The 26,566-nt window shown below is 33.0% G+C and overlaps 1 protein-coding gene across 2 annotated transcripts in view; it reads left to right on the plus strand.

Annotated features, from left to right (window-relative positions):
- Positions 1-21,176, plus strand: part of LOC147069960 (cytochrome P450 6j1-like) — a 35,283-nt gene extending 14,107 nt beyond the window's left edge. For both annotated transcript variants that reach the window (XM_085949621.1, XM_085949622.1), the window contains 10 exons: positions 1,986-2,216; positions 3,525-3,689; positions 4,499-4,647; positions 5,842-5,966; positions 8,408-8,648; positions 9,664-9,782; positions 10,809-10,911; positions 13,158-13,276; positions 19,210-19,342; positions 20,791-21,176. In XM_085949621.1, coding sequence (XP_085805747.1) covers positions 2,029-2,216; positions 3,525-3,689; positions 4,499-4,647; positions 5,842-5,966; positions 8,408-8,648; positions 9,664-9,782; positions 10,809-10,911; positions 13,158-13,276; positions 19,210-19,342; positions 20,791-20,957 — 1,509 coding nt within the window. In that variant the 5' untranslated portion in view covers positions 1,986-2,028 and the 3' untranslated portion in view covers positions 20,958-21,176. The remainder of the gene's footprint in view (positions 1-1,985; positions 2,217-3,524; positions 3,690-4,498; positions 4,648-5,841; positions 5,967-8,407; positions 8,649-9,663; positions 9,783-10,808; positions 10,912-13,157; positions 13,277-19,209; positions 19,343-20,790) is intronic.
- Positions 21,177-26,566: the final 5,390 nt, after the last annotated feature.

A 26,566-nucleotide genomic window follows, 5' to 3' on the forward strand; every position in this document is an offset into this window, starting at 1 on the left:
ACATGAGGCACAAAAACATTCGTTTTTATGATTTTTGGTCAAAGATTTTCAGATTCTCGCCGCATGTTCTTCTTCTTTCTCTCCTCGGCGTTTCGGCCTTATTGCAGAGGCCATTCTCAAAAGATGAAACGAGATGAAATTCTCAAATCGTCGCCGTAGATGTCAAGGGAGCCAGTCCACAAAATCATATTGTTGAGAAACAGGCACTCAAAGATTTTGTGTGACAAAGAAAAGTAACATTTTTTTATAGAACTTTTTTGTTTTTAAAGATATAACGGTGAAACTTTCAACATAGAATATATTTTGTGGTGTTATCTTTTTATTATTTTGTACAAATAACTAAAAAAAATAGTATCTTAGAAGTTATGTGTGTTATATCTCTTGACCACTGAATATTGAAATGTACAAAACCTGTAGTCAAAACAGTTTTGTGGCTTAAATCCATTGACCACTGCATCTTTGATGATTTTAAAATGCTTTTTTGTACTTTACTCATTTTCGCCAAATTTGTGGCTTAGCTCCCTTGACATCTACGGCGACGAAATATCAAAATATGAAATAGACATAAACTTGAAGTGCACGATGATTAATAATGTAGTGTGTCATTTTCCTAATCTGATATTAATTATTGAGATAATTAAATAAAAACCCATAAAAATGATGGTGAAGTCTTTTTTTTCCAACTTTACTTGTTTTTTTTATGAAATACAAGCTAAATTTAAATAATAATTCAAAATAACCATTTGGACACAACGTGTTGTAGTGGTTCCATGAATAAACAGAACATGAAGAAACAGAACGGTGACAAAACTGGACACCGATAAACAGAACTGTGTCGCTACATTTCAAAATCAGCCAAGTCCACCTTTAGGTATTTTTAACTTGTTTGTGAATTGTTGAAGAAATACTGCTTTCTAACATTTCTGCATTATCAAAATGTGGAATTTATTAATTTTAAAAATTCCATACTCGAAATAATATAAACTTTCACCCTTGTGACTGTGTATTTGAGAAAACAAAAAGCTGTATTTCTCCTATTCATCTATTATGGACTTGGCTGATTTTGAAATCTAGCGACACAACTATGACAATTCAGGAAAAATATAACAATAACTACTATTGAAATTGTCGTATCTCTATATTATGTAAATATAGATATAGATTTTTAATATCACAGGTTTTCAATACGCCGTAAAAAATCAAATATAATTTCTGCATTCGTTATCGATGGAAAGCCTCAATTAAACGGGACTCAACTCGGTGTTGCTGGCAAGCTAGGTCTCGTCTTAATTAATCAAATATATTTAAAATATTTGGGTAACTAGGTGCAACGAAATAATGAGTTTAATAATTGATTCTGTGGAGTTGTGCATGATTATTAAAATCGAGTGGATAAATTGAGGTTTTCACATCAAGTGTCCAACATGCAGTGATTATATATATTAAATTAAATATTTTTTGTAAACTGAAGTTTTATAAGAATTTATTTAATAAATAGATCCGACAAAAATGAATGATTTATTTTTTCACTGGCTATTCTGTTTTGTCACTGTTCCGTTTCTTCATGTTCTGTTTATTCGTGTGCTGTTATATCATATTCTGTTTTTTTCCGATTACCGTATTTAGTAGTGTACAACGTTATTATCAAATAAACCTATTTTGAAAAAACTGCGGGTTAATTCCTTTTGCTTTTCTACTGTCGATATTTTTATTTTTATTATTTATATTTTAAATGATAAATGTATGTTTCTTAAATATTTTTATTTGTCGTAACTTTTCGACAACATTAATTTATAAAACATACCAATACCGGTTTTTTCCTCGCGACATTATCAGTAACCTAATCAGTTTCAATTAATTTGTGGTGTGATCATAATCACACCTCAGTAAATATTTTTTATATAGTCATAATCGCATCTATTGGTTCAGTGAGCATTTTTTTCTACTAGAGTAATTCCTAAGTGAGTGTTTATATTTTTTTTCAGGTACCCATTGCGCTGAGATAATACATACTTGACCGCAGTGAAAATGATTGTTGAGTTTGTAATTCTGCTGGCATCGGCCTTGCTGTCTGTTTACCTCTACCTGACGAGGAACTTCAACTATTGGGAGAAGAAAGGTGTCTACTTCATCAAGCCGAGAGTATTCTTTGGTAATTTGTACAATGCTGTCACCATGAAGAATTCTATCGGGCAGTACCTCGCAAATATGTACAAGTATGTTGTCTTTTTATTCTCGTCGTAACAACCTTGAATTAGCTTATCATTATATTCCTTACGATTTATATCAAAACCAAGATTTCTCCAATATCAATACTCCACAAGATGATAAAACTCTCTTTCTTTCATTTAATTTTAATTTTTAACACAATTACATGCCATGAATCCCAATGGCAGTAGTATATTGTAGTAGCAGTGAAAACAATTAGAGAAATATCCAGGCTTTGAGAAAATCACATTTTATTTATTTATTGCATTGTGTCCTCGCTTTGAATTATTATGTCATGAGCATCGTCATTATCATCAAGTGGGCTTGATCCACTACTGAATAAGCCCCTCATAACTTCTTCCACCATTCATGGTCCCTAGTTCTTAATTTTCATGAATTTCTGCCGAACTTGTTCATTGATCCAGATGGTTTTAGATCGATCATGTGGTCACCTAGTACCCGTTCGTTACCACTGTATAACAGCAGTTTGTCAGCGGTTGTCCAGTTATCCTGCTCATTGCCATCTCATCAGATTGGCAACCTCTGTGACACCATGTTCTTTTTTCAGCCTCCTTATCCATTAATTTCTTACGTGATCTTTCCGCGGTATGCCCAACATGCACATTTCCTTGCCATGTTACACTAAGTAGATTTTGATTTTTTTGCGATAAAGTTTCCCGAACGACATGTCCGGCTCATTGCCATTGAGACGATATCTTAGCCCAGTCGCACATTAAAAATCGTCCGACTGAGATATAGTCATAAATCAAAACTGGGCGCCACCTGCGACATTCATAGTGACGTCACACGGCAAGGCAAAATTAATGACAAAGTGCGATATTTTGAGATGAAATTTGTTTCATGTGAAACCAGCTGTTTATTTTCAAACTAAAAAGTTGCAATCATGCGGTGTGCGGCGGTACATTTAGTTACATGAGCTTTGTAAATGCTATTAAAATCACATCGACAAATTCAACACGTTAGAGTCGAGACGAGTTTGTATGTGAGACCCGGTTAACAAACAGTGTCAACAAATGACTCAGTCGAAGATCGGTGAAAGTTTTGATGTCCGTGAAAAATATGAATTAAAATATTTTGACAACGACTCCAGGGAACGATCCAAAATGAGATTGCAGGCATTTGTGATAGATAGATGAACAGCATAAGAGTCTAACTGTAACTAGAATGTAACTATAGCTGTAAAATGACCATCTAAAGCTGTCATTTTATGGCATCGACCATGACACGAAAGTGTAATATTTACATCATTATCTAACCTAACCATATTACATACTTAGATCTTTTTTGTAATGTAGGGACAATCCAGATCAGCCGTATGTGGGTTTTTACTCATTTGACAAACCCTCAATACTGATAAGAGACTTAGACCTCATCAAGAGCGTACTAATAAAGGACTTCAACAATTTTACAGACAGGGTGTTTGCCCCAAATATAGATAAGGATCCTCTGGCCGCAAAAGGGTGAGTAGTCACATAGAATTGATATACTTAAACATTTTCATATAAATTATACTGACACTGATTTTTATACTTACCGTTAAGTTTTTTATTACTTCCCAGTGGTCATTTTTAACTTGTTCTTAATATTAAATAGTTACCACTATTTAAATAAAATAATAATACTTACTATTTATTTAAGTATACACATGTATACTTACCGAATTATTGGAAACTGTTTTCACACAACTTTTTCGGTTCTTGTCCGGTAACTTAAATGAAAACACTTGTACGAGTGCAAATTAGCCTTAATCTTCTGATCATAATGAGGTAATGAGGCACTTAATGGAAACTACAGTAAATATAAAAATATCGGCGGTTTTTGAGTACTTTTTTGGAATATAAAACGTCTAATGGATATGATTTTTTTGAAAAGATAGATTGGTATATTTTTATATTTTAAAAATAAATATTTTTTCGATTTTCATTCAATAATTATAAAACGTTAAAATTTTAAAACTCTTATCATAAAATCTAAATATTAAAAATGTCTGTTGAAATTTGAATAAATGAAATGGTGATGATATATTTTTACACTTACCTACTAGTAACTAACTACCTTATAGTAATAATAATAAACTCTTTATACCTACACCTATTACGTTTCCTGGTTTACTTAGAAATTCTATCTCTGATGAATAAAATATTTCAGACAGAAATTAAAATAACATTTTTTTAAAATATCACTTAAAAATTCTAGACTTAAGCTCGAGCATTCGCCTTAATAATGATAATTGATTTGTTACTTTATTTCTACTCGGTATTCATTTCAGGTTGTTTGGTTTAAAAAATCCCGGATGGTGGCACTACCGCACCAAGCTAAATCCGACATTTTCCGGATTCAGGATTAAGAAAATGGCAGACATCGTCAACGATTGCTGCAAAATGAGCATTGAAAATCTCAAAATATTGGCAAACAGTGGTAATTTATAATATATTATGTACAAAACCTCCATTCGATTTAACATAAAATACGTGGGTGTTAAAGTCTCTTAGAGCTGCGTTTCATTTTACTACACTCCATGCATAATCGTGTTTTTAAATTTGTATTATTTCAAATTTGGATATTTTTTGTCATATAAATAAACAAGACAATCGTAAAAATCTATCATTTTTATTTCATAATAAATAACCAACCTCTACGCTTTACAGCTATATGAGTATCGATGTTTTTTAAATGTTTAAATTACTAATGATCTACTATTAGGTTTTGACGGTTTAAATATGCTTATCGAGTGTATTATTATTGATTAGGTAGGAGGTTTTTTACAAACACTTCAACTATTCATAATTTGTTTGTAAAAAAAAAATATTGCGATCTTTGACTTAAAAGTACGTAATAAAGTTTTTACCTACTTTATTATATTGATTTCCTATATAAGTTAGAGTTAATTGTATTCGTTGTCAGTGTATATTTGCCTCTTGGTGAGTGTACGTACATAGTGCCTGAAGATGCCAAAAGGCGAAACCCGGGTCGCAAAAATCGACTCAAATGGAATAGTACAAAAGTTAAATCCATTAAAATTTAAATTCAAATTCCACCAAGTTCCTAGTATTAATATTAATATTAAAATATTAACGTTTTTAATTAAATTCATCATATAAAATGGTAAATTTGTTCATAATATGTTATTTGAGTAAATCGGATAAATAATTTTTATAGTCTATATATTCTCTTTTTAAATTTAAACATGAGTACTTACTTACTGACTATTTTATTACAACGTTTTTATTAACTCCTATTCTTAATTGTCCGGTGGTTGTTTGTCCAGTACAAATTTTGCAATCGATTTATAACTAACTTCCCGACTAGCTTTGAAACTTTTAGAATATATCAGAACACGATGCCAATGCATTTTTTTAAATTCTTTTAGCCATCTTTAAGTAGAATTTAATTCATTTTCAGTTAATTCTGTTTTGTATGAAAAGTTAATTCGGAAGAAATCCGTAATCCAATCCACTATTATTGGTTGCTAGGTCTGGGGTCCTAGCAACTAAATTATTAATATATACGTGCGTTACTATGGAAATCAATATGAGTGTCAAAATAATAAATAGTAATTACCTTAAACTTTAAAAATAAGATCCTTAAAATTTATCATGTCATTGTTTGCAGGTGATCCCATCGAAATGAAGACAGAGATGGTCAAACTGACATCCAATTCAATAGCATCTTGTGCCTTTGGACTAGACGCAAAGGCTTTAACCGAAGATTCAGATATTGTCCATATAAACAAAGCAGTAAGCAAGCATTTTTTTAATCGATATTTTATATTTTTGAAGGTTTAATATTATTTTAAAAGTTTAAGAACCGTTTCTTAAATGTACCAACACTAAGTAAAATTGTCTTTTAGTTTGTTAACTGTCAATTCATGGTGGAACTGCATTGTATTGTTATTTTTATTTAATAAATTGCAATTTGTTTGTAGTACTTATTATACTTTTAATCAATAGATTAGGGCCGGTTTCGTCCGCCTCAGAGGGACATTTTCAACTGAATACATTTTTTAAGTAAATTTTGACTAATCAAAATTATTTGTTGATATTAATGTTATTGTAAGTGTAGATTGTTTCATATTTTGTGGTTTGTTAATATTTAAAATAATTTGTTTAATGCCCCTGACGTAGTATGAAATATTAATGTCCAACCTCATTAGTTTTAAATTAATCTGTTATTGGGAAGGTATTATTGGGCGGATAATTATTTATGTACCTATATCGTTTTAAAAAAATGTATTCAGTTGAAAATGTCCCTCTGAGGCGGACGAAGCCGGTCCTAATCTATTGATTAAAAGTGGAATAAGTACTACAAAAAAATTGCGTTTTATTAAATAAAAACAACAATAAAATTGTGTATCGCCCTGGCTGGATATCGAAGTATTCAAACAGTTATGTGTTATTCGACATTCGATCAAATCTCCTTTTTAAGAGGGCACCATCAAAAATATTTACTATTCGACGTTTCTCTATTAATTGAAGGCTGGATACCGCGAAAACCAGAAAAAAACCGGGAAAAAAGACATCGTTACAAGCTTCGAAGGTCACATTTAAAATCATTGTTTATATATTTGAATAAAATGAAATATGAATACTTAAATAAATATGTTACCAATTATAGGTTTGTCATAATTAGAAACTCTAAATCAGGACAGGAATGGGAGATAGGACAAAGAAACAAATTTAACCACCAAAAATTGTTTTATTATTAAAAGTAGGTATGTACAAAAGAAGAATGCAGAAGGTCTGCTGCAGCAGAGATTAAAATTTTTTATTTTTTTATTGTGCCAGTCGTATTTCTCGCTGTAATGAATTTTTTTAAGTTTCTCTTTAAAAAGTTGCACGTAATGCAGAAGTTCAATTTGCAGTATAGTAGCGCAAGTACAGTAGTGATCCGTTCAAATGTAAAATATTCAAATGATCGAGCAAACACGCTCCAAAACTGCTGCGGACTTTCCTGGTAGACACAAAATGTATTGGATAACTTTTACTAAATTGGGTCCATGGATGTGTTGCTCTTTGATCGGTCGTATTATAAATTATAAATTCATTATTTAATGAAAACCTACTCGCGTTAAAAAATACATATTGTACAGTGCGCTTTCTACTGTCAAACAAGAGCTTCTAGTTCACACGTTAAAACTGTGAACTAACCATCCCCTCCAGTGGAGGCAATATATTATATTGAGATTACGTCATGGCGCTGTATGCGATTACAGTATTAGGCCACGCGCCTTTAGCATGCGGTATTGCAACAGTTTTACTTCCAGAAACGACCGCGGAGACGTGTATGTCTCGATATAGAAGCCGCAGTCTAGTTAAGTAGTTACCAGTGACGTCTCTAGGCAAAGTGCCGCCCTTAAGCAGACTTAGTATTCCACCCCTGTCATTTTTAGTTTCAAATTGTCAGCAATTTTTTTAGGTACCTACCAATTTAAGTACATATTTTATTATTTATTTTCGGTTATCTTAAACAGACAAATACACCAACAATTTTTAAATTGCCATTCACAACATTTACTGAAAGTTAGAGCATTTCCACGAACATACTCTCAAACAGTGGTGGTTTAAGATACGTGGAGGTCTGTGGCGTGTCAGGTTTAGAGATACTCTTGTGAGAATATTGCCAGTGCAATAAACCACTATTATAAAATCTATTACAATTGGTATTACAATACAACAATAGTTAGTATTTTTATGCATCGATCAATTTTTAAACCAAAATTTCGATACATTACGCGACCGCATCGTATGCTTCATGAAAAACCGCCACTACTCTCAAAAGTTGTAATATTTGTATTTGTTCCTTCATCCGCCACCTTTTATAATGTGCCACCTTATGCAACGCATACCCTCCCTACCCTCACAGGACGTCACTGGTAGTTACTTATTAATATTATGCTGTCAATACAATACTGAAGATACAACAAAATCCGACTACTAGTCCCGTAAGTATGATTGTCAAAGTGTACACATTTTTTTGGTTACCATGGATCTCTCCAACGGACATGAATTAACATGAATAAATCAGGATTCTTCTGGAACGTGGCGCTTGTGAGCTTCGGTGAGGGCATGACCAGTTTTTTGGTAATGCAAGGAAGTCTTCATCATGTTGACTACTCACTTCAGGAAAATGTTGGCTACACTAGATAAATAACCAATTTATATAATTTTCTCAATTCCAGGCTTTTGACATAAGCAAGAAGACAGCTCTGAAAAACATCCTTCTGTTCTTTGCCCCAGAAGTGGTCAAAGTGATAGCTTTGAAGTATGCATCGGAGAGCAGCTATGACATGATCAGGAAAATCATCTGGGCGACGGTGCACGCGCGAGAGAAGTCAGGGTTGATCCGACACGACTACATCGACCTGGCTATGGAGATCAGGAAGAATGGAGGGCTAGACGAGGACACCGATAAGAAGTTTGGTAAGTATCTAATGGATAAATTATTAAAATGAATAATTATGTAGATTAAGTATTTCTATCCATAATTATAACTAAATGGTGCATGCTGTCCATGTCTTTTGACATATATGTAACCTCAGAGAAATAATACTAAAGAGAAAGGGTATTGTCCGACTATATGCGGCCGTTTTTTTTACGTACAACCCACAGAAGAACCTCAATAGTGTTATTAACTTACCTATGAAACGTCATACTGTCATCTTGCTTTTCAGTATCGCTACCAAATTTAAACACAATACAGTTAACAATCTTTTCTACTAAATTAACTAAACATATCGACCAATAACTTTATATTTCATGCAAAAACTATATATTTCAGAAATACGTATAGGTAAATCGTTTTACAGTGGCACCATGGGTACGGCAAATGCGGCTTGCAGTTGTAGTGGTATTGTTTGCTAGCATTGAAACAGGCATTGTCACAAGCAATTCAATACACGCGCGAATCGCCTATGGTGCCACTGTAGAATGATTTACCTATACATACTTGTAGTGTTTTCTTTAAAAGCAACCGTCAAACTAAAATTTACCGGCTTCACGTCTTAAAACCTAACTCCTTTAATCATGTCTTTTATCTTACTATCACGCATATTGCGGAGATTACACGCGTGACAAATATTTTCTCATTCACATTAATAGTTAGTTTTTTTCAGGCCTTGTAAAGAAATTCCCAATCCCATGTTTCATCTTGCGTATCTTTGACGATTTCAACGTAATCATACAGTCTTACTATGAATTCACAACACAATATTATTATCTGATCCGAATCAATATGGCTTACTACTTTCTACAAAATTTCTGGGTGGAGGTTGAAAACAATAAATTTATTTATCAAAGTATGCACGCGTGGAACATTGGTGAGAGGAAGTGTTGACAGTTAAACAAAGAAAACCAAAAGAAAAATAATAATTTGATTGACATAATAATTATAAAAATTAATATAATATTTACCTGTTTACATTTTATTGGATTTTAGTTCTGGATGGAGATGACTTTGTAGCCCACTGCTACGTGTTTATGGTTGCTGGTTTCGAGACATCTTCAACATCTCTCAGTCTTACGATGTATGAGTTGGCGAAAAATCAGGAATTGCAGGTACCGAATCGTTACTGTCATAATAAGATATTTTAACCAACTATCATAAAATATGATAATATGTTTCTTCTTCCTGAAGCTACAACCGTGGCTCTTGGCGTCTTCCAGCATCTGCCTCTATGCACGTCTGTCCAAATAAGTTTCCTTCCAGTTATAATTTATTGCCTAATCGTCGCTATAGGATTGGTTTGTCGAACATCCGTTTTTGTCGAAATTGACCTTTTAATGCAGAATGATTTTTTGTAGCTAAATGGACCAGAACCATCCTTTTCTTTGAATTGATTTGCAATAAATACAGCATTCATATGCTGTAAAAACGATAATTTAAGTACCTTCATGTATTTAAATATGGGATAATCAAATTTGTTTTTCGTCTCCTGAACATTTGACATTTGGTCTGTTCGACAAACCAATCCTACAGCGACGTAATGCCAATAATCATAATAATGTATTATAGCATTATAGAGGTTTATATATTAAAACTTTGTACCCTTGTGGTACAGCCTCAAGGGATCTGCCGCCGTGACCAACCCTTACTCACCCTGCAGCGGTGCTACAAAAGCGTTACTGATTGTTTTCTGTTTATTAACAATAGAAAATATATGTAATATTTGTTATATTTGCAATCAAACTGCAATGTAATATCTGCTGAATGAATAAACCAAAAAGTACTGTATAAATAATATTTTTACGTACAAATATACTCCACGGTGAAATGTTCAACGAAGAACTCGTCATTTGATTAAATGTTACACGAACTCATGTTTCACGTACTGCGGCGCTTACGCCCTTTTACCTTAGCAAATTAAATTTCTTAATTTATCCGATAACAATTTATTTTATTATTACTTATTTTCAAAATGCAAATTTATTCAGCTTGTTGCAAAAGTAACAATTTATTACATCATTCAATTTATTCTAAGTTTAGAATAAGTTATAAAAATATATATATTATAACAAATACAAATACTTATGTACATTATTAACCAATGAATTATTATTGCTGTTTTTTATGTTTGTTTACAGACTCGTCTTCGTAAGGATATTACAGAAACATTACAAAAACATGATGGAAAAATTACGTATGACGCCATCAACGATATGAAATATCTTGATATGATATTTTCAGGTAATAAACAACAATTATTATAATTATTAATATTATTGGCAAATTTTCAAATTTTTCAAATTTTATTTATTTTTACATAAAGTGAACATTACAAATTATTTATTTACGACGTTCACAACATGACATTTAGAAACAAAGAAATATTATTAAAACAGTATTACATAATAATTACAAGATAAAAAGAACTTTTTATATACTTACAACGTTTTTAAATTTTCTGTTGAACCATATAAACTTGACTTGACTAGCTTAAACGATCAAAAAAATGATTCCTTGACATGACGTCATATTGATTTCCTTAGTAACGCACGTATATATCAATAATTTAGTTGTTAGGACCCCAGACCTCTATCAACCAATAATGGTGTCGAAATAACTTTTCATACAAAACAGAATTAACTGAAAATGAATTCAATTCTATTTAAAGATGGCTAAAAGTATTAAAAAAATGCATTGGCATCGTGTTCTGATATATTCTAAAAGTTTCAAATGTCAAGCTAGTCGGGAAGTTAGTTAAAAATCGATCGCAAGATTTGTACCGGACAAAGAACCACCGGACAAATAAGTATACGAGCTATGAAAAACGTTGTAAAAAAAAGCATTGATCAGTATTAAGTTATTAATCAGTTAAAAAGTGTGAATACAAAAATATTAATTAGATAAGTACAAGAAAGTACACCGGATGTGTTAAGCAGACACTTAGACACAGACAGACTATTTTAAGAATTTATAAAACAACGTCCACCTATGCTCATTCTCACGTAGATGGAATATATCAATATCCGAAGCGATTTTATTAAACATGACTATTGCCCTCCCAATTGGCATCACTAATGGCAGGTTAGTTCTGCATATTGGAGAAGAAACAACGGATGCCCTCAATTCCTAAGGTAATTATCAGAGACACACAAGCCAACATCACCAAGAATGGCAGAGTTCATATTTACGCCGCGTATAAGTCGGAAAAACGTCGTTACATCCTGGTTTGGTCCCCTTCCCCTCGACCAGTACTGTCAACTGTAGTTGACAAAAACATGCCAGGCGGGGTATGAAGACAAGCTTTTTGGCATGAAAAACGCTAGTTTCGTTAGACTATCTAGTTACTTATTCTGCTAAGAACGAAGCTAATACCTTTGATTTCGCGTATCGAAAAAAATGCAAAAATCGAAAAAATGCTGATACGTGTAAAAACCACAAAATTAACAACATATACCTACCTATATTGTGTCAACGGCATTCAAGTTTGGTTTTATGTTTGAAGACGAGAGCTTCTTTCTTGTAAGACAGACATACCTTTTAGATGAATAATTGTTAAATTATTATTTTATATACTTACACAGAAATTTGGAATAATATACAAAAACATTAAGAGCGTACATAAGTGAAACGGAAAATAATTTTCAACAGTATGTGGAACGAAATTTCGCAGTCGTCGACAATCGGAGACTGACAGTGAGGTGTGAGCACGTCAATTTGTTTTGTGATGGCGTCGGAGGAATATATTCTTAAATCGTGTAAAGATGACTAAAAAACGTTCCGCATGTACTTGAAAAAGAAAACATGTCAATGAATGTATTATTATTATTATTACGAATATAATAATAAACATAACATTAAAAGGACGCATGTTGAATTTTTATGACAAATTATATTTCGTTCGGCTCGCGTCATTTGCACAATCCACGCATCGCCTAGTCACGATCTTTTTAGACCATGCCTCAACTGAAGTATAGCCTTAAATATGTAATGCATGAAATTGTTTCATCGTGCTTTATATCTCACTAAAATAGGTACCGACCTACCTGCATTAAGTATCTGATAGTCAGAAATGTTATGCGTATGAAAACAAATAAACTAAATATCTAGCGTTTTTTTAACATATTTAAATCGGTTTGAGGCATCAAAAAACGCTAGTAAAAACGCCACAAACCAGAGGCATTTTTTGAAAGCTAGATGCCTATTGAAAAATGCTAAATATGGCAAGAAACGCGCTAAATTGGCAACGGTGCCCGCGACACCTGGTTTGGAATCACCGATATACAGTGACGATCCCCTACATAGTATTATATAATAATATCTAAATACAGTGTCTTCTTCACCAATGATATTTCAAGCATTAGTCTTTTCCAATGGCATGCACGGTTTCTGCAATCCTTACATCCATTTGAATCCTCAAAAATCAACAGTAGGTACTTTTCGACTTATACTGTTCATTTACCCATGTATTTGCAATCTTTTTTTTCCAGAAACTATTCGCAAATATCCAGCGCTGCCATTTTTAGACAGGAGATGTAATCAAAACTACAAATTGCCTGGAACAGATATTGTAATTGAGAAAGGAACTAATGTATACATTCCTTTATTGGTAATTTTTTACATTATTATATTATTGTATTCCGTTAGCGTTCCATGTATTCTTTTATGCACATCATGGCCCCCACAACGGGGGGGGCTGACAGGGCACTAGCCTGGGTGCCCGGCGTGGCTAGTTAAGTGAGGTATATATACACCACAAATTTGCTGTAATAATAAAAAAAGTCGCCTGCGGCGCTATTATAATTTAAAAAATATTTACATGATGTGCGATGCAATTTGATTTGATATGAAGATTGATATAGTTAAATGATAATTCATGTGTAGAATTTTATTTTATAATTATTTTTAATGTGTTTCCTCACCATAAAAATGGCCGTTTATCCAATAGGTATGTCAAAGGGTCGCATGTTACTTGACCACCATAAATAGGGTGGCGATTAGTGCTTCATAATATGATGCTGAGTGGCGACAACTCAATAAATCAAATTTAAAAATACAAAAATCGCTATAAATACACAACCCTTAATTTGACCTCAAAGAACCTTGGGACTCCGCGGAATATCATTTGGGGAACACTAATGTAAAAAATCACACTGCCCTTCACCTTAGCGATAGGTAGGGGGGGCATCCAAAAATCCTGGCCTGGAGCTTCCGGATATGGGGGCCATGATGCACATAGTCTAGTATAAACGGCACAAACCAAAGTTATTTTATCTAAACGCTATGCGTAAAGAATATTAATTGGGCGACTTTTAAGTGAAAGCCGATGAAAGTAGATTGATCAAAAATCATTATTTTATATACCAGTGGGTTAATAACGACCAGGAACAGTTTAATATTTTTCTCATCTGATTCTGATTGAACTGAATTGAAAATGAGATTGAATTGAAAGATTTATTAATACTATCGACCGAAGGTACTTGATGGAATTTGAATTTAAATCCATTAGAACTAAACTGATCAGAAACGAACACAACTGGTATTGATCGTTATCAAAGACTAGGGTGGGTTTATTGCATATCGTCACCTCAATACTGCAACTAGATAACTCTGATTTGGTTATTCTTTAATTTAAACTTTATTATTTCAAATAAAAATTGAAAATTGTACTTGTTTAATTGGGAACAATTAAATAATGTTCAATTGTATGAAAAAATATTGCAGATATATTTTTTATTTATCTAATGATTCTAATGCATTAATGGTTTAAATTTATCTAATATCTTCAAACATAAAATTAATACAGTTCCCATTAACTTCTGACTTACCTAGTTTTATCATTTTGTAGAGAACGAAATGTAGAATCATAATATTCAATAGCTTTCTCAAAAACATTTCAATCACGTTATCTAGTTGTAGTATTGAGGTAACGATAGTATATTATACTTTTTCCAGAAAAAAAATGGCAGTTAAATAAATTTTAAAACTTCAAAATAAACCTTAATTTTAAAAGTTAAAAAAATATTACCTACTTAAGTGTTTACAATAAAAAATATTTCGAGATATACATAATCCAAACCATATATTTTTTTAATTGTTTGTAATTAAAACAAAGTTGTATTGGGTAGAAATGTTAAATGTTGGACAAATTAAGTGACGTCTCCAAGCGAAGTCGAGAATTGAAATGCTGACCTCTTTTATTAGTGTCGAATTGTATGTAATTTCATTACATACATACCTAGTGCATTTTATTATGTCTTCTGTATTCTCTTGAATTGACAAACGCGATATATTTTTTTAATTACTTGCCTATTTAATGAAGCTGAAAGCAGGTACACTACGTTAGCGCCGCGGGCCAAAAATATCTTACAATTACATTTTGACCAAGGTCATATTATTCTCTTTCCGTCATTTATGTCACCCCAAGCATAATCTGTTTACCCTTCGGGACGTCACTTAATGATCTAAATGAACATTATGCTATGGACTAATGACTTTCAACAAGCTGACGTATAATATGAATTAACTTTCCCTCGTGTCCCTGATAACTATCTTAGAAATAATAGAGACCATCAATTGTTTATTCTCCCAAGATGCAGAACCAACCTGCCACTGGTAATACCAATTGGGAGGGCGATAACTATGTTCAACGAAATTGCTTCGGGTGTTGATATATTCCACCTACGTGAGGATGAGTATAGGTGGACGTTGTTTCATAAATTCTTAAAATAGGGTCTGCTTAACTCATCCGGTGTACTTCCTTGTACCTATCTAATTTATATTTTTTGTATTTATACATTTCTACTGTTTAATAACATACTATCTATCTCTATACTGATCTATCTCTTTTTTATGTCATACTACGAGGGTGGGTCAATAATTCCTTAGAAAAAAGCATTAAAACAGGTTTTATTTTTGTATTTTTTTTTTATTTCTCAACATAATTTCCTTGGAGCTCAATACACTTGGTTAGACGTTTCTCAATTTTTTTTAAACCGTCAGAAAAATAAGTTTTCGGAAGGTCCTCAAAATAAGCATTTGTCCGATCGATGACTTCTTCATTTGAAAAAAAACGTTGTCCACTTAGCCATTTTTTTAAGTTTGGGAAAAGGAAAAAGTCACTGGGGGCTAAATCTGGCGAATACGGTGGGTGGTCGACCAATTCGAACTTTAATTCTTCAATTTTAGCCATTGATCGTAAACATGTGTGAACACGGGCATTGTCCTGATGAAAGAGGATTTTTTTCCTGTTTAAATGAGGCCGTTTTTCTTCAATTTCGTTTTTTAGCTGGTCCAATAAAGATGCATAATAATCCCCTGTTATTGTTTTTCCTTTTTCCAAATAGTCAACGAAAATAATTTCACGTGCATCCCAGAATACAGTAGCCATAACCTTACCAGCTGATTTTACGGTTTTCGCCTTCTTTGGACATGGTTTGCCTTCGCAATCCACTGCTTTGACTGTTCTTTCGTCTCGGGAGTATAGTGGTGTATCCATGTTTCATCTACAGTCACAAAGCGACGAAAAAATTCATCCGGATTGCGTTGCATGAGCGACAACAGGGCTTTAGAGGCCACCACCCTATTGCGTTTATTGTCGACTGTGAGCAAACGCGGCACCCATCTTGCAGAAATATTTTTCATGCCCAATTTGTCATGTAAAATAGAAATGACGCTACCTTTTGAGATCCCTGTAACCTCAATTATCTCACTTAACTTTAATCTTCGGTCACTTAACACCATATCGTGGATTTTATTGATCATTTCTGGTGTAGTCACCTCTACAGGACGTCCTGAGCGTGGTTCATCCTTTGTTGATGTACGACCACGTTTAAATTCATTTAACCAGTTATAAATAGTTGCAAGTGAAGGAGCAGATATGCCGTGAACTAAATCCAACTCATTTTTTATTTCCTTTGATGTTAACCCTTTTATATTAAAATGTTTAATAACAACTCTAAACTCAATTTTCTCCATTTTCCATTTTTCCATTTTCCACAAGCAATTTTTTTTTTAAATGTACGAGAAACACACAACAACCCGACCAATCTGATTGAAACTTCGCAGCATACTGAATCGGTAGTGCCGCTGCATGAAAACAAACCGCTTGCAGTACTAGTCGCGCCACCTGTCGGCTTTTCTAAGGACTTATTGACCCACCCTCGTATTTTATATTTCTTTGTTTCTAAATGTCATGTTGTGAACGTCTTAAACTTATAATTTGTAATGTACACAATATGTTAAAAATAATGAAATTGAAATTAAATTTAACTTTTGGTCTATATAATAATATATGCAACTTGCATATCTAATATTATTATTTGTCGCCACTAGTGATTGCAATACCGGTATTTCAAAACCGGTATTAAATTATTTTTCAATACCGTAATACCGGTTTCAAAAATCCAAAAAACCGGTATTTTCGCTATTAAGATTGCACGTTTATGTTTTTCAAAAATGAATTTAATGTTATTTTTTTCATTAGGTACTTACTACTATTAATTATTGTACTAAGTTTTACGCGGACAAATCCAAATACACTGACTGAAACCAACAAAAGTTAAATAATATTTAAATAAAATTCCTTAAAATATATACTTACTTGCCGCGATGAATTGACATTTCGAAAAAGAAAATATTCGTAGTAAATATTTCCAATTTTTCTCTAACTTACTATTGATCCAAAATTGATAGTACATCCAACAAACGTTGAATTTGAGAGAGATTTTCCTGCACCCAAACTTATTGTATTTGTAAAAAATTAGCATTTCTAATATAGTATGATCTATCATCATCATCATCACCCGGGGTCAATCCACTGCTGGATGAAGGCCTCCCCAAGCTTCTTCCAACTCTCTCGATCCTGTGTCGTTCGCTGCCACGTATTTCCGCCGAACTTTACCAGTTCGTCAATCCAGCGGTTTTTAGGGCGACCCTGTGGCCGTTTTGTGCCCCTTGGGTACCACTGGATGACGGCAGTTGTCCAGCGGCCGTCCTTTCGGCGAGCAATGTGCCCTGCCCATCTCCATTTCAGCTGTTTGGCAACGTCTATTACATCGCGTACTCCTGTCTGCTTCCTAACCCATTCGTTTCTCTTACGGTCCTTTCGCGTGATGCACAACATACACCTCTCTATGCCTCGCTGTGCGACTCTTAGCTTTTGGACATCTCTCGTGTCTAGGGTCCACGTCTCGCAGCGATGTATGTATGCCAGTATGATCTATACAAAGTCAATATAGTAAATGTAGGTAGGTACTTTTGGTTGCTATAAAATAGTATTTCAAATAGATAATACTAGTTCTATTCATTGATAGGTACTTATTTTTTTTTCTATAATATGTTTTGACGAATACTGGTATTGATACCGGTATTCAATAAGAAATTCCGAAATACCGGTATTTATATATTAATTCGGTATTGCAATCCCTAGTCGCCACGCGCTATATTGTAATAGTTTAACTAATATAACAATATAAGTATTGTTTATCAAAAAAAAAAATACTCGAAATATTATCTTTGTATAGTGGTTGAACTTTGGAAAACGCAAAATTCGATTTGGATAACATCTTGAATGATTTACGTGTTGTATAATCCAACTCTTACGTTCAGTGTTTTATTTTAATACTTTAAATATACAAAATCCAGGTAACTGTATAAATCAATTCATAAATCAAAATTAAAATAGTAGATATTATTCATACATTGATAAATTACAATTGAATCACACAGAGGCGCTATCCGTATACCCAATGAGTGCGTCGCAAGCGGGCGGCCGAGCCAAATGGCCAAAGAGCCAACGGTCAAGTCATTTTAAATGTATAATACCCCGTTTACACGTGCACGGATGTATTGTGCATAGTAAGAAAATGTATGGGGAAACATGTATCGTCCTGCAGTTGGCAAGATTGCGTGCATAATAAAGCCGCGTTGACACGGTCCAAGTACGATCCAAGTACACTTGGACCGAGTGCCATCCAAGTGACAGCTTCATACTAATTATTCCTATCCAAGCTGACTTGGATGAGTAGGACGCGGTCCAAGTAGCTTGGATAGAAATAATTGGTATGAAGCTGTCACTTGGATGGCACTCGGTCCAAGTGTACTTGGATCGTACTTGGACCGTGTCAAAGCGCTTTAAATCAAACAAGATTGGAAGGCTCCAAATTTCCAATGCGACAATAAAATTATTTTCGATCTGCGTCTGCGCAGTAGAGCGATAGGGGCGAACATGCCGGTAAAAAAACGAACTACTCATTTTGAACATTTCAATGAGCCGAATTTCAATACGATCTGTCGGATAGTAGTATAAAATGACAACCTCGCGTCTCGCTTACTCTTGAAGAATGAGATTGGAGAGACAGTCGGCACTTTTACGTGTACAATAAATTGTCGACAGTAATTCCATCCATGTGTACAGGCGCTATTAAGTACTTTATTATAGGCACAATTTCTGAAAACAGTATTCTTAGATGTTGTTCGTATAGTAATAAAAATTTTATTCATTCAATAAATGCAGTTTTTAACGCTTCATTTTGTTTTCAGGGCTTGCAACGTGATCCAGCCTACTTTCCAGATCCAGATCGGTATGACCCAGAAAGATTCAGCCCTGAAAACGTGCACAATATACCAAAGATGGCGTACATTCCATTCGGTGAAGGAAAACGGATTTGCGTTGGTACGATTGTAATCTACAACGTTTTTATTAGCTCGTATTCTTGTTTTTCCGGTGGTTGTTTGTCCAGTACAAATCTTCCAATCAATTTTTAACTAACTACCCGACTAGCTAGACATTTGAAACTTTTAGAATATATCAGAACACGATGCCAATGCATTCTTTTAATACTTTTAGCCATCTTTAAGCAGAATTAAATTCTGTTTTGTATGGAAAAGTATTTCAGAAAAATCCGTAAAAAGTAAAAGACAATTATTGGTTACTAAGGGGGTGGTCCTAGCAACTAAATTATTTATATATACGTGCGTTACTATGGAAATCAAAATGAAATGTCAAAACGACATTTCAGTATTCTATATTTTGTTTGTTTGTTTGTTTTTTATTTACTTTATATCAAGTACAAGTTTAATTAAACAGAAAATTTAAAAACGTTGTATATAAAAAGTTCTTTTTATCTTGCAATTATTTTTTATATAATAACTTCCATACCACGCAATACAGTAATACTTATATATGCATAGAATACTATTAATTACTAAGCAGTAAATAACTTGCATATAGCGTTTAATGTTTAATGAACAATGTAAACAGACGCCATCCTATTAATATATGAATTTCATCGCCATGACAATAAAAAATATATAAATGAGAAGATACTGTAGATAATTATTATACTGTATCCGCGATGTGTACCGTTTATTCAATTAAGCAATCGTTAAATTATGCATTCTTAATAATTTACCATAAATCTATTTATATTGAGCATTTTCCATATGTTTACGAATGTATGTCAATTAAAAAATATTTTTTTATTTATCCGGCAATCTAAATTTAAAAATCGACAACTATTTTACCCGCGGAATGCAGTATTACGAGTACTTTGCTAATTTTATTATAATCTCTGCATTTTGTCAGCGTAGCCTTTCGTGATTATTTTGATTTAACGTAAAGTCGACTTCTATGCATGTGGGCCTAATGCAAACTTTAAATTACATAATATTATGTACTTGGCACTATATTTTAAAGTAATAGTTTAATTGATTTTTAAAAGCTAACCAGCACCATCTGCACTTTATATTCTTAGTTCAATAAAATACACATGTATGACTGACAAAGTTTAGTGTGCACTATTTTATGTTGGATCTTAACAACCTACCTCCGTCCTTCGCCGATGATAGCTACACATTATCAAGCGACGAAAATTCGTCGATTGAAGGAGATTATCTTGGCTATACAACCTTCGTGAGTGGCTCAATATCCAAGAAATTAGGGATCTGATATGAATGACCAAGGATAGGAAAGTACACTGCAATTTGGTCGCCAATCTTCAATATAAGATGAGACCAAAAGATATTTTTGTAATGCTTAGATGTTATGCATTTTTTTTAACGCTGATGGGCTGACCATTGCAGCAAATGTAATATTTAAATTTGTATAATATTTTCTTTCAGGCTTGCGATTTGGACACCTGCAGGTGAAGATGGGAATAGTGCACGTGATCAATAACTTCTCCGTGGAGCTGGCTCCAGGAATGAAGAGAGACTTACCCATCGAAACCAAGTCTTTTACATTTTTATTGAAGGGAGGAATATTCCTGAAATTGAAATCATTGAAATGAATGTATTGTTATCAACCCAATAGGATTATAATGTTTAAAAGTAATTTTCTGATAGATATTAAATTATGACTACATCATTAATAATCCCAACACTGCTTTTCTCCTAGAAAAAGTGTAGATATACTGTGATTTTTTTTTACAAAGCAGCATGTGTTTTCACTGTGTTTTAGTTTCAAAATCATCATCATCTCTGGTATTAAAAACTTTGGTGTGATTTTACTACTTATTTACTTCATCCTACCATGCCCTAACATTGAAGCATGTGGCAAGCGGTTACATGTAAATTGTACGTAAAACATTTTCACCGTGGCACAGTTCGCCGTGAGCTTTCTATCGGAAAGAGATGACTGCATACTATACGGCCACCAATTTTATTAAATTCAATATGAACATTAATTCAGTTTTCATGGCTGATTTTGGCAAAATTCAGGAATTAAAGAATAAAAACATAACCTAACCTAACAAATAATCCAGTATATTGGCTATTTTCAAAAATTGTTTGCTGCTGGCTTCCTGTAAAGTGTAAACTGACAAGAACCGTGTTTTATTTGGACATGAATTTTATATTACTATACGACCAAAAGAGGTTGGACGGTCTTTAATATACGGCCATATATTTACGATACAACATTTCACGGTGAAGTGTGATACGGCTAACTGCATACGTAAACGTTTCCGGACACGGTGGCAAGCACAAGGTAGCGACAAATCCATCGGAGCATCGCCGCGTCTCGCACCTCCCGCTATGTACATGCAGCGGGTAGATTTATAGAAGATATCCATCTTTCTCTCATCCTTATCCGGTCCACTCTGATCCATTTAAAGCCCTAAAAAACAAGAAAAAAAATCTGTTAATACAACCTCAACCATGTGGAGGCCCATATTACGTTCCTCTTTAAACAAACATAGTGGGGAAAAAATTGTAAAAAATGTATATTAAGCTTATGTGGTCCGTTTAGAAATGTCGGTTGGTACCTATATTACGATATCGTATATTAGACCTTAGATAAATATTAAGTTTTTTATTTATAATAATGAATACTATTCTTGCAGTAGACTATAGACTATATTTATTAAATATATTGATATTATATTATACAAACAGTATATTTGTGTATTATAAGTTAGGAAAAATGACTTTTCACAGGAACAATAAAAAATAAATAAAAGAATGTTATTTTTAAAAAGTTTGTTTGATTAACTCATTTAGTGCTGACACCACGACTGGCGCGTTTGGATTAGTTGGCCATTAGATATAATTAACATGATATTTAAATGTGGTAATTAAATATTAATTAATAGGTGAACAATGAACACAAATACGTTTGACTGACAAAGTTTAGTGAGCAATGTTTATGTCGGATCTTAACAGCCTACCTCCACCATTCGCCACTGCAATGATGACACATAATAATCGGTGGTTTATTTTTTGTATACAGGTACGTATGTATCTATCTGAATAGCAATGTTAAAGATTTTGTGTTAGTTGCAGAGATTTTGTTATGCTTTGGGCAATATTTGAAAAAATACAATCTATTTTTAATATTTCAGTAAGTATATGTAATGCAATAAATTGTAAAACGGATTTGAAATTTTTCGAAGTCCACTCTTCAAATTTTTTGATAAAACGATTGCGTCATTTCGTCGTTAATTTTCTACAAACACGTATCTCAATTTTTGTCAGTTTTGAGTTGTTTGATGTAATGAATTGAGAATTTGAATACGCACATATTCCACTAACACGTATCTCAAAACATACTTTACAACATAATAGATTTAAGCAATGAGAAAAAACTCGTATCACAATAAAATACTTTTATAAATATTATAAACTCGTATCTTGAGTTACGTGTTTGTAAGTATACAGAATACTGAACTCCGACAGATAATTATAGCGAAGCTCTTTCTCGTAAGTCAAGAAACGTGTTTACTGTAGTAATATTGTGGAATGATTCACGGTAAAGTTGCAACGCATTCTTTTATCTCCGACAATATGACTGATCGGTCGAAAGTATAGTGCGATAGATTGAAGAACTATAACATTTTTTCATTAAATTATGTGTAACTATACTAAATGGATATTACATAGAAGAAAATTTATTTCTGAATTAAAAACTGAGATAATAAAGTTGTTATTTGCGTCTCCTGAAAAGTTGTGTTTTTTGATATACGTGTTTGTAGAAAATTAGCGACGATTTGCTTTTAAAAAAAGTCACCTCGATCGCTATTTATTATACAGGAAATGTTTAAATAAACAGCGATTCGTTAACAAAATTACCTTGATCTAGGATTGTACAAACAAAATACACGACTGACTATATGTGTAATCTAAACATGAAATTTTCCATTCGTCAGAAACCTGTTTTCCCTTATAAATGCATTACAAGGGTTAAGTATAACTACAAATTAGTATTGCCAGTTAATTAATTAATAAGCCCCGTCATATTTAGTCAGAATTTATAACGAATGTGTAGCTCCGCCGGGGGAATAATTTTTGACCTTTCCTGTAATGAATTTCTTTATTATTTATAATGCAAATATCACATAATATTTACCTTCAAAGCTATTTGCTAAAATATTTACAGGCCAATCAGGGAGGTTGACGAATTTTCTCATTTTATTTTGTGCATGAATACGACGGTAGTAAAGAGGAACTTTTCTAATTGGATACATTTTATAAGCTGCTGTTTCCGCAAAATGCAGTGAATCTAGCCTAGACACTACCAGGAAACGAATTCTCGACAGTCCAGAGGTCGACAGCCTTTTTTCCGGGGAGGGGTGCAAAAGAAAATTTGAAAACCACCGAAAGCACTTAGTTTTTATGTCAATTAAAAAGCTTAAAAACTATAAAATATGTAGTGTCAAGCAAACAAAATATTTAAATTTAAGTATTTAACTACGTGCGACTTTTTTACCGTCTATGGAACAACGGTGTAAGAAAATATGACTTTTTGGTGTGATAGAGTTTGCTAAGCATATTAAATAGCAATGGGCTGGACATAACGCTCGGCGAGTAGACAACCGCTGGGTAAATGCCGTCATACAGTGGTACCAAGAAACACCCTAAAACCGGCTGGATAGACGAGTACATATAGTTCGGTGGATGTACGTGGTATCAAAGAACTAGGGACTGAGAAGAGTGGGGAACGCCGGGGAAGGCCTTCATCTAACAGTGAATCAACCCCGGCTGATGATGATGATTATAAAATATGTTTTTTTTTTCGACAACCTCGCTTAGTGGGATTTACCAGGGGACACAAAATGAATGGGAAATGGCTTACCCTACAAGGCGTATTCGCAGTTTTGAAGTATTAAAGTATTATAATATTAATACATTGGACGCTAAAGACGCGCCCAGCGCGTAACGATTAGGTGGCCATTCGATATAATTAGCATGCTATTTAAATGTGGTAATTAAAAAGTAATTATCTAGTCAGCTATAAAACCAAGAAACACAAAGCGAGCTGTCTGTCCGCAAATATTGACTGGCTGACAACTATTGAAAATAATATAAAAATCTTTAACACGTGTTTAAGGTAATCCCATATTTTTTCACACATGAAAGACGGAATTATGTAAACAAAAAAGGTTCCTAAATATTTTTCCATCAGACTATCAGAAACATTACTAGAATAGAAAATTGCTCCTCGATTGCTCTGGAAAAATAATTTTCAATTTGTTGGTATGGCGAGGGTAGACACAAGGGGTGAATAAGAGTGATTATTTATGTGAACGGGCCAACGTGGAAGTGTAGATTGTCTTCGTTTCGTTTTATATGACAACACTGAAAATATATTACATATTATGAAACCTGCTGAGCTTTCCGCTTTACTGTCTCCATAGTAACTGAATTATTTAGTATTTTATTTACATGTGCATTTTCAAAGTAAAGTAAGTCCTCGACTTGTGCAATTAAAAAAAAAAATGGCTGGTTAGGTGTTATTTATTTGGCTGCACTTTGTTTCTCTGCACTTGTGTTTTAATATAATATTATTTTGTTAGAACTCGTGGACCTGAGAAAAGAAGACAATTTTTGGAAGAAGAACAGCAAGAATATGAACAACCGAAGCAATTTGATTGGCTAAATATTTAAATATGATCGAGAATGAATTAACTGGCTTCGAGTCTCAAGACTCTAGCAGTGTTTCCCAACCTTATTTGTGCCATGCCCCACACCAACGCTTCAAAAATTTCATAGTTAACTAACAAATTCTGAAAAAAATTGAAATGCTTCAAATAAAGAATGCACATAGGCAATACTATTTTTAAGTAAATAATATATATTTTATCTACAACTAGGAAGAAAATTATTGCGATAGTTGTGAGCTGCAAAGAGCTTTTATATGAGGTACTAATTTGGTCAATTTTAATCTTAAATCTCCACAGTTTATGATGTCAAAACGATTTCTTTTTTTTTCAGTAACAAATCAATTACAGCGCTAAATCCGCATTCAACTAAATATTATTATTATGGGAATGGCAACAGTATTTTTTTCGGAAAGTCATGGTTGCAATATCAAAAAAATATTATCGAAAATGTTCTTTTTAACAACAAAAAAATGTACCGAATATTAATGATTTGCACATTGCCCCCCATAATATTCAAATTGCCCCCCGGTGGGGCGTACGCCCATGTTGGGAAACACTGCTCTAGGATGATTTGCGAGACTTTCAAAAGCAGTGAATGATTCTATTGCATGTTGAACTATGATTTTATAAAGAAAAGGACTAAAAGGCAAACAATACTTGACCATTATGTACTTTAATAAGTAGTTTGTACTTAAATATATGTACGCAGAAATTATTATGTACATATTATGTATATCTAAATAAATAATAAGTCACAACATACTATTTTTAAATTGTTTCCACTGAGTATGTCATACAGTTCTGAAAACGGGATGTGATATTTCTCAATTAAACACTGTTTATGTTAATTCGACAGTTGTCCTTGCTAATATATAATGTACAATATTATAACAGATGTCTATCACATTGACGACAATTCAATTAATAAGCATAATTATTAACTATTTTTTTATTCAACCATTGGGTATAATAAATATAGTTTCTCAGAAATGTTTTCAAAATTATGTATGTTCAATAATTAGAATGTTACATTCTTAAATCCTGTGAATTATTCATTGAATAAAAAACATAGTTAATTAAAAATTATCAGCACGTTCAAGTAGACGTTATAACTAAAATATTTGGGGAGAGCCGTTGTCGGTTAATAATTAAGGTAATTAATATTCCTTGATTTAATACACAGAAACCGATAGTCAATAATAACGCAATTTGATAAGCATTTTATGTAGGACCTACTAGTTTAAATTGTCGCAATTAGATTTGAGGCTTGTAGCATAATTGGTTAATGCACACGGGGTCAAATCCCGTCGAGCATTGTATTTTTTTTCAAATATGATTTTTTCCAGTGGGTTCTGAGGTGTTTTCAAGTTATGTATGTTTTGTAATTTAGTCCATAATTTAATATTATAATTATAATTTAATCGAGTCGTATTATTAGCAAGTTCAAGTAAGTTACAACAAAAAATCTTGGTGTGATCCGTGACGTCGGTTAGGAAATTAAAGTAATATGTACGTACTTT

The sequence above is a fragment of the Rhyacophila brunnea genome, unplaced genomic scaffold (assembly GCF_057557595.1).
Source record: "Rhyacophila brunnea isolate RB1 unplaced genomic scaffold, BYU_Rbru_1.0 scaffold_22, whole genome shotgun sequence".
Classification (NCBI taxonomy): Eukaryota; Metazoa; Arthropoda; class Insecta; order Trichoptera; family Rhyacophilidae; genus Rhyacophila; species Rhyacophila brunnea.